Genomic DNA, 9,963 nt, shown 5'->3' on the forward strand with positions numbered 1-9,963 from the left:
TCCCCACAGAGACGTGTGCTTCCCTCTCTCTCTGAGAGCGACCTGTTAACCGCAAATACGTGAGTAGAAACAGGGCCCCGCTTCTGTGTGCGCTGCTGTGCGTCTGTGTGTGAGCCAGGGCATTCCCAGGCTCTGCCTATGTGTGTGCACGCACATGCACGGGTCTCTGAGTATGTCAGCCTAACTGGGCTGGCATTTGGATGGAGTAGGGCACCACCCAAGGGGAGAAAAAGGAGCGGGAACAAGAGAAGGGAGAGAGGAGGTGTTAGTTACCACTCTTATTTACAGATGAGCTTAAGCCTACGAACTGAGCTTCAGCAAAAAATGAACTATATTGATTCTTGCAATGGAAAGTCCAGGAGTAGGATTGGTTTCAGGTATAGTTGGATCCAGGAACTGGAATGATGCCTTTAAGGATGTTGCACCTCCATCTTTCAGAGATGGAAAAGTAGAATACACTGAAGATCTCACTTAATGGTAATAGTTTTAACCAGTTGTAGGGAGTGATGAAAGCTAGGTCCTCTCTTCAGAAAAATGCCTGTATCAGATACATATGCAGCCTGTATATAATTCTTTACTTTCCTTCCCTATGAAGTGGGCAGAATTTGCTGTTTCTGCCTGGAACTCCCAGAGTTCACAAGGACTTGCCTCTTACAGGTTCAGATGTGGGTGCAGGCTGGGGTGGTGGCGCACGCCTGTAATCCCAACACTTTGGGAGGCTGAGGTGGGAGGACTGCTTGAGCCCAGGAGTTGGAGGCCAGCCTGTGCAACACAGGGAGACCCAGTCTCTAGAAAAAGGAAGAGGTACCTCCTCCATGTGCTGAGAAGTCAAGGTTGCAGTCCCAGTCACAAGGAGGGGTGAGCTCTGGGATGGCATAGGTGGCCCCCAGGCAGGGCTCTGGCTGTGCCAGGCATCTGCTCCCCCCACTCAGTCCTCTTCCCTTTCCCCGGGCCCCTAAACTGGGCCCTGCCCGGCCTCCCTTTCAGCGTTGGGCGCTCCCTGATTTGTCTTTCAGCTGGAAGGTCTGGGACATGGAGAACGACCCCTCGAGACGAAGAGAGTCCATCTCTCTCACACCTGTGGCCAAGGGTCTGGAGAACATGGGGGCTGATTTCTTGGAAAGCCTGGTCTGTACCCTTCCCCATCAGTCATCCTGACCCCTCAGCCTCTTTGGCTTGAGCCTGGCTGCTGGTGATGAGGCTTTTGCTCACCACCTTCCCTCACACCCCATTCTTCTGCCCCCTCCTCACCTCTTTGCTGGCACAGTTATGAACCTCCCAGTGTGTTGGCCTCCTCAACACAAGGCAGCCCCCTTTATTTCACTCATTAAACATTGACTGAGCACGTACTGTGTGCACTATAGTCTGAAAGTCCTAGTCTGAAAGGGTAGGGCAGGCCCCACTGAGGAAGTGACATTTGAGCTGTGACCTACAGAATGAGAATCAAAACCAGATGATGGGGGAGGGGGGTCTCTAAGGAAATCTCAGCCTTCAAGGAGCCTTGTCCTTGCTTTCAAGTGGCCAGGTCAGGTCGAGGCACACCACCCAGAACTCGGAGCCTGGTAGGATACCCTGCACGCTCCCAGGCTCCTCTGACAAAGCCCCCTCCCCTTCACTGCCCTTGTCTCTTGGGGTGCTCCTTTCACGCTGTCATATGTAAGAATACCCACCCCCCACCCAAAACAGCTCCACAGATGGTGGGTGCATGGTGCCCTGAGGTCATGTGATGAGGTAGCCCTGCCTGGGGCCTCCCTTACAGGCCTCCCCTCGGCCCCTCTCAGTCACAGCTGGGCCGCAGGTGTCTGTCCCTGCGCAGACCATGAGCTCGCTGAGGGCAAGATGTGTCTGGCAGAGCCCTGCACGCAGTAGGTGCTCAGTGCCTGCCTTGCAGAATCCAGTTTAGTAGCCTTCTAATTCCTCCCTGTGCCCCAGCCCAGTCCCCTCCTCAGCCAGGGTCTCACCGTGGCCCCCGACCCCAAGTGTAAGTTCCTGGGGGTGGGTAAGGGGCAGGCCGACCTGACGGCTCCCTGCGGGCTGTAGGAGGAAGGCCAGCTCCCTAGGAGTGACTTGAGCCCCGCAGAGATCAGGAGCAGCTGGAGCGAGGCGGCGCCGAAGCCCTTCTCCAGATGGTAGGTGATCTCTGGAGACACAAGGGCGGGCCTGGGGTGGAGGCTGCTTGGGAACAGGATGGGGAGCCGGGCCTCCTGGCGGATGGGAGTTGGGGGGACGTGAACCTTTGTTGAAGGGAGGAATAAAGGCGCTTTAGCCAACACGCACAGGCACATGAGCCTCGAGGGTGAGCCAAGTCACAGGCTCCCCACCTGCTTTTGAACAGCTGAAACGAAATCCCATCAGGAACCCCAGTATGTACCGTGGGGCCTGCCCTGAACCAGCCAGGCCTCCCTCTCAACCTCCCCCTTCTGCCTTCTACCCCCATTCAGTCTCTGGGGTACCTCGGGGAGTCTGAAGACTCCGGTTAAAAATCCTGAACTGGATAAGGTCCCTGATTTTACACAGGGAGGTAGAAGCCCAGAGAGGGGAAGGGACCTGCCCGGGTGGCATAGGCAGCGAGTGTCTGAGGTGAGCATAGAACTCCGCCTCCTGATGCCTGGGCCATCTGGGTCCTTGCTGGCCAGATCCGGAGCTGAGGACACCGTGATGGGCAGGGGGTGGTGGTGGGGGAGGGATTCCGTCTCTCTGCCTGGGCAGGGGGTATGGGAAGAATGCCTCCTCCACCCTCTCAGGAGGAGGTGGGAGGTGGGGACTGAGAGGGGGTGAGGCTCCTTAAAATGGCAGCTGGTGGGTGGATTCCAATTAGCATTGAGTGGGCGTCTACTCAATGTGTGTCCCATGGGCAGGTGGATGAACGACAGGGGAGGGGAGGCAGCCATCCATGTTTTTCTTTTCTTTTCTTTTCTTTTTTCTTTTCTTTCCTTCCTTCCTTCTTTCCTTCCTTCCTTCCTTTTCTTTCTCTCTTCCTTCCTTCTTTCTTCTTTTTTCTTTCTTTCTCTTTCTTTCTTGCTTGCTTGCTTTCTCTTCCTTCCTTCCTTTCTCTCTTTTTTTTTTTTTTTTAGGCAGGTCTCACTCTGTTGCCTGGGCTGGAGTGCAGTGGCACGACCCCTTCCTGGGCTCAAGAGATTCTCCTGCCTCAGCTTCTTGAGCAGCTGGGATTAGGCGCACGCCACCATGCCTGGCTAATTTTTGTATTTTTGGTAGAGAAGGGGTTTGTCATGTTGCCCAGGCTAGTCTCGAACTCCTGGGCTCAAGTGATCCACGCTCCTGGGCCTCCCAAAGTGCTGGGATTACTGGTGTGAGCCACCGCGCCCCCCACCGGCCACATTTCTGTATGTTGATGAGGTTCTGCCTTTTCAGTGAACTTCCTCCTGAGCCCTGGAGGCAGGAACTATCACTGGGGTAGTGGGGCCTGTGGGTGCTGCCACAGAGGCAGGAAGGCCTGAACCATTTCTACATTTGCCCTGGGCTGGGGTTGCCCTGCAGCCCTGTGGGGATGTCAAGGCAAGCCCTGGCTTGCCCCTGTTGCCACTTTACTGGGGACATACCTGAGTGGAGGTGCTGAGGATCTCCCCCAGATGGGGTCTGCTCATGCACTCATGGACCCTGCTGGTCTTGTTCCCAGGAGGAACCTGCAGCCAGCCCTGAGAGCCAGAAGCTTCTGCAGGGAGCACATGCAGCTGTTTCGATGGATCGGCACAGGCCTGCTCTGCACTGGTGAGCCTGGGGCCCAGCACTACCCAGGACACAATGACTCCTGCCTCAGCTATCCATGTCTCAGGGCAGGGTCATTCACTCACCCAGTAATTCAACAAATGGTTGTTGAGCACCAACTCAGGTCCAGCTCCCTTGCTGGGTACTGAGGCATCTGTTAAGCCAGGCCAAATCTTGTTCCCAAGGCACTCCCTCATCAGTAAGGGAGACGGAAGAAATAGTCCCACATAGTGCAGCATGTCATCTGGGAACACCAAGGAGGAATGGGGGATGATCAGGGAGGACTTCCAGGAGGAGGTGACATTGGAGTCTCACAGGCTAAGTAGGAGTTAGCCAGGTGGAGGCGAAAGATACTAAGGAGGGCAAAGGCACTCCACACAGAGGAGTCACAGGAGCAAAGGTGAAAACTGGCAGGGTGTGGGTTTCGATAAAGTTTGACGTCTGCACTGTAAGGTCTGGAGGGTAAAGTTCTAGACAAGGAGTGTCAGGGGATGGGGCTGGAGAGATAGGAAAGGGCCCAGGATGGGGAGTGGGTAGGGATATGGGAGGATGCTCAAGGACTTGGATTTTACCCTCAAGGCCAGAGAGAGCCACTGAAGGTTTTGAACAGGGAAGCGTCAAGGTGGAATTCACACTGTGGGACCCTGGAAGGAGGGCAGGAAAGATGGGGAGATGGAGACATTGAGGACTGCAATGCCTGTGTGAGAATGAAGCTGTGGAAGGTGGGCGGGGGCAATGGGAGAGGTCCTCGGGAAGCAATGCTAGCTGTACTTGGCAATGACTGGGTGTGCAGCATGAAGGAAACCCTGAATTAGGGCTGCCCCAGGGGCCTGCTCGGGTGATAGGAGGATGATGGTGTCTTCCACAGAGCTAGAGAACATGCGTGCAGAGGGAGTCTTGGCAGGAAGGGGGATAATTAGGATAGTTTGTTGGAGGTACCACTGCCAGGCCATCTGAGGGAGAGAGGAGGCTCCCCAGGCACACTTGGAGAATGAATTGAGAAGTGGGTCAAGGACAGAAGCCTGGAGACCAGCCACACAGAAGGGGTTGGCGGCAGCCAAAGGAGCAAGGGTTTCAAGGAGGGAAAGATCAGCAGCATCTCTGCAAGACCCGCAGGACAAAAACTGAGCCATGTCCACCGATTTAGGGACAAGGAGGCCACTGGTGACTTAGGGTGTAGGTGCAAAAACTGAATTGGAGCGGATGGCAGATGAGGCTGTGCAGACAGCAAGTGTAAATGGCTTTTTGGATCAATTTTTATGAGATCAGGCGGGGAGGCTGAATGGGCAGGGTGTGACCCAGTGTCAAGGATGGGCATGAGTTTGGGGTGGGAGACACTTTGTTTGTATGAGCTGAGGTGGGGAGTTTGTAGAAGGAATATGAAGGAATGGGAGATGAAGAGATGTCCGATGGAGCAAGGTCCCCTGGCACGGAGTAGAAAAGCTCCCCACCCCACCGCGAGGGGTGGGTCTTTGCAGGAGCAAGCTCACCTCATCCTGACAGGCTGGAATTAAAGAGGGGCCAGGCATGGCAGGTGGTTCATGCCTGTAATCCCAGCACTTTGGGAGGATGTAGTGGGAGGCTGTAGTGGGAGGATTGTTTGAGCCCAGGAGTTTGAGACCAGCCTGGGCCACACAGCAAGACCCCACCTCTACAAAAAATTTTAAAAATAAAAATAAATTTTAAAAAAAGAAAAAGGAGGATGGGTACAGATGCAGAGTCATTATAGGTGCTCTGGAGGGGAGGGGCAGTGAGAGAGGTGACAGCAGTGACCTGGTCTGCTTGGTGAACTTGAAAGTAGGGTCATCTGCTGAGATGGGGTGGGTCCATGTCCCTCACAGCTTCCTTCTAGAGATGGTGACGTCCACCTTTGGCAGGGTCTGAAGCCAGGGCCATCTCTGTTTCCTTGGCTGCCTCCTTCACTCAGATCTGATTTGTTTCTCTTGAAGAACAATTGAATTATCTCCAGTAGAGAATGAAAATTACCCCACTCATCCTATTTCCATGTTTGCCATGGCTGTCAGGAATGCAATCCAAATCATTGAATGATCCCTTGCAATGGTCAGCAGTGACTTTCTCTGTTTCTGGGTGACTTTGATTTCTCTGGCTTTTCAATATCTTTATCACATCACCTCTTTCCTGGGGAGGCTGTTCACAGACGTTCTGGGAATAGCTGTGATAGAGAAATGAGGCTCATATTCTCAGGACTTGGCTCCTGAGCTGTGACAGTGGATTGCTTGCCTTAGGTAGGCCTTCTCCATGGGTGCAGCGACAGCCCTGGCACCATCAGACTAACAAGGATGGCCTTGGTGTCCCCAGTCTTAGAAGAAGGAGGTGCCTCTTGCCCGCTCTCCCAGCCAAAGCCCAGGGAGGTCTTCAAGGAGCTTAGCTCAGGTCCTGCCCGTCCCCAAACCAATCCCTGTGAATGGATCCTAGATGAATAAAATACTTCCAAAAGCACTTCTGTCCTTGTGCCCCTCCTGGAGGACCCCTCCACACTGCCCCCTCTCCCTGAGTCCCCGTCCTGGCCTGCCCAGACCACCCCAGCCTTCCTGGCCCGCCCTGACCACAAAGCACAGGCCCCGAGGCGCACAGACCTTCTTGGCCTCCTAGCCCCATGCCCTCCCTGTGTGAGGCACTCATCTCGGCTGGCCTCAGAGGCCTCCCTCTCCAAGTGGGCATCACTGTAGACCCCACCTTGTAGGGGTCTTGTGAGGATTCATTGTGAAAATGCATCTGAAGTGCTAAGCTTACCTCCTGGCGACCACGGAGCCTCTCCCTGGCCAGGTCCCCCTCCCCTGAACCCCCATGGCCGGTACCAGCAGCCCCAGCACCGCTCTGTGGGGCTCTACCCGTGTGTCTCAATGACACCCGTTCAGGTAGGAACTCCAGCCCACAAGCTTCCATGTGAGAGAAAGGTCATTTTATTTTTTATAACTCAACTTATCTTCTCCCTCAATGTTATCATTCCAGTGAGTGACGGGAACTCAATTTCTGTCCATTTGGAACCTCCCTTCATCCCTTCCTCTGGGGGTCACTGGGGGGGCTTATCTATCATTACTCCTCAAGTGTCTCCTGACCTGTCCACTTCTCCAGCTGGTCCTGGGTCCTCTATCCTTGCAGGTGGCCATGGCGACCCCCTCTTCTCCATGGTGGGCTCATTCTGGTCTCCCGCCTCTCTTCTCTTCAGGCCTCTCGTGGAGACTAGTTCCGCTGTTTTGGTGCCTGCAGAGCCTCACTGGCTTTCTAGGGCCCTGCTTGCCACGCACCACACGGGCATTCCTCTCTCTGCAGTCCTGGGACCTCCCTGGGACTCGACCAGGAAGCCAGGCACAGGGCTTCACTGCTTGCAATGCTGCAAACACACCTGGCTTGGCGGCCTTGCCAGGCTCAGGCGCTTTCTCTGTGATACCAGTGTCCTTGTTATTGCCTGTAGCAGAGGGGTTGGGTAGAACTTACCTTTATTCGTGATGTTTCAGATCACATTTTTTATCCATGGCTATGAGTCCTTTCCATTCTTTGAGGATCCTGGATTCTGAAATTCAAAAGCCAGGGAGAGGCCGGGTGCGGTGGCTTACGCTTGTAATCGCAGCACTTTGGGAGGCTGAGGTGGGCAGATCACTTGAGCCCAGGAGTTCAACACCAGCCTGAGCAATATGGCGAAACCCTGTCTCTACCAAAAATACAAAAATTAGCCAGCCATGGCGGTGGGCAACTGTAATCCCAGCTACTCGGGAGGCTGAGGCAGAAGGATTGCTTGGACCCAGGAGGCAGAGGTTGCAGTCAGCCGAGATCGTGCCACTGTACTCCAGCCTAGGCAACAAAGTGAGACCCTATCTCCAAAAAAAAAAAAAAAAGAAAATCTAGGGAGAGACATCTCCCCCTCTGCTATCCATTCTTATGTGTCTTTCCTGATGGACTGGCTGAGTGGCTCAAAGGAGAGAAGGGCAAAAGGGGAAAGGAAACTCCAGGAAGCATGCTCATTGATGAACATTTCAGAACGCAGTCTGAGCACACATGTGTAAACTCCTTCACGGAGTAGCTGATGGGCTCATCTCCTTCCTCCGTGGGGCCTAGCATGGCGCTGGACCCAGCAGATGCTCCACTGATGCCCAGCGCCTCTTGCTGTTTGGCTTCACGGCCTCCTTACACATCTCCCTCACATTTGGTAAGCACTTTACAGTTTGCAAGGCCCTTTCACAACACCTTCTGCCAGTACCTCCTAACTACTTTTTGGCACAGTAGCGGTGGTTGTTTTCATTTCCAGATGAGGAAACAGGCTCAGTGAGGTTGGGTGACTTTCCTGCCCTCCACGCTCTGGGTGGAGTAAGGTGGAGTCCGTGGGCGGGGCTGCAGGGGTCTGAAGAGGTGGTGTCCTGGCTGTTGACCCCTCCTCTGTCTCGTCCCCCAGGGCTCGCTGCCTTCCTGCTGGTGGCCTGCCTCCTGGATTTCCAGAGGGCCCTGGCTCTGTTTGTCCTCACCTGTGTGGTCCTCACCTTCCTGGGCCACCGCCTGCTGAAACGGCTTCTGGGGCCAAAGCTGAGGAGGTTTCTCAAGCCTCAGGGCCATCCCCGCCTGCTGCTCTGGTTTAAGAGGTGAGTGAGCTCACAGCCCCAAGGCAGGGCAGAGGAGGGCCCATGAGCTGAGGGGTTGGCTCCAGGGTTATGGCCAGGGCTGGAGGAGGAGGAAGGCTCTGTGTCATGGAGAACTCTCTGGGGCCCCAGGGCAGGAGCCAGTGGGTGGCTTCAAACAAAGCAGCATCTTTGTGGTGTTTCACCAGTTCTTAGTCCCAGTTACAGCAGGTGACTGTGGTGGACGAAAACTGGACTCAACAGTTTCCTCCATTCAGGGATCCCAGGCCATGGAGCAAGGAGGGCCCGAATCAGTACCTCCCTCAGATCACCTGGACAGTGTGAGACAAAAAGCCGCAGGGACCATCCCTGGAGTGGGATTCAGCAGGCTCGATCGGGGTCCAGGTTCTAGTATTTTTCATTAGCCTCCAGGGGATTCTGATGTAGCCAGCAGCGTCCTTGGACAACAGTTTGAGATCTGCTGCTTTTCAAACTGGATTCCTTGGAGCGCTGGAAATCTCAGCGATGTCACAGGGCAGGAGACGGAGGTTGTGGAGGGAAAATTCAGACTTCCCGCCCAGCCCACCATTTCACCAGGCAGCTCTAAATTTATGTGTTTTATAAGCCAAGGTTCACAAAAAAAGAAAATTCGCTGGGGGGAAAAAACAGTTTCTATGGCTTAAAAAAAAAGTCTGAAGACCACCAGTCTATTTCAATACTCTATTTTGTTGATGAAGAAGCTGGTGACCAAAGATACCCAAAGACTAAGTCAGGGGGATGCAGGGGTACAGGGGTGCCTCTCACTTTCCCAAAGTGAGATCCACATACCACAGCAAAATGATTTGAGCCAGCCTGTGGATGAACACATTTAAAATTTTATTTATAAATACATTTACTGTTACATTTGACTTCTTTTTATTAAATACATTTGTGATTTATTTTTGCAATGGTCTTCTGTGACAAGTCATTGATAATGGTTTTCCACTTGAGGGACTGATAGGAAGTTTCCTTTAAAAAATGCATGCAGATAAACTGGACTTCGTAAAAGCTAAAAACTTTCTGATGCAACACACACTATCAAAAAAGTGAAAAGACAACTCACGGAATGAGAGAAAAGATGTACAAATCATATGTCTGCATAAAGAAACTGTATGCAGAATTACAACTCAGCCATAAAAAGACAACCCATTTGATGAATGATAAAAGGTTTTGCTTTAGCCAAAAAGCTCATGCAAATGTGCTCAACATCAGTAGCCATCATGGAAATGCAAAGCAAAGCCACAATAAGATACCACTTCATATTCAGTCAGATGGCCATAATCAATAAGACAGATGATAACAAGTGTTGGCAAAGATGTGGAGAAATTGAAACCCTTAGACACTGCTGGTGGAAATGCGAAACAGTGCAGTTGCTTTAGAAAATGGTTAGGCTGGCCGGGCACGGTGGCTCATGCCCGTAATCCCAGCACTTTGGGAGGCCGAGGTGGGTGGATCACGAGGTCAGGAGTTTGAGACCAGCCTGGCCAACATGGCGAAACCCTGTCTCTACTAAAAATACAAAAATTAGCCAGGCATGGTGTTGGGCGCCTGTAATCCCAGCTACTCTGTAGTGAAAACTACCCATATGTCTATAAACTGAAAAATGGATAAAGAAAATCTATATATC

General features: G+C 53.0%; 1 protein-coding gene across 1 annotated transcript; it reads left to right on the forward strand.

Annotated features, from left to right (window-relative positions):
* The first annotated feature begins 376 nt into the window (after window positions 1–376).
* On the forward strand, window positions 377–8,642 carry LOC129392921 (sodium/nucleoside cotransporter 1). Its single transcript, XM_063596900.1, has 5 exons — window positions 377–1,128; window positions 2,041–2,129; window positions 3,638–3,729; window positions 8,138–8,321; window positions 8,576–8,642. Exons 1-5 carry the CDS (start codon window positions 1,033–1,035, stop codon window positions 8,640–8,642), a joined length of 528 nt encoding a protein of 175 aa, XP_063452970.1. The 5' UTR covers window positions 377–1,032.
* The last annotated feature ends 1,321 nt before the right edge of the window (window positions 8,643–9,963 follow it).

This window comes from Pan paniscus, chromosome 16, assembly GCF_029289425.2.
Source record: "Pan paniscus chromosome 16, NHGRI_mPanPan1-v2.0_pri, whole genome shotgun sequence".
Lineage (NCBI taxonomy): Eukaryota > Metazoa > Chordata > Mammalia > Primates > Hominidae > Pan > Pan paniscus.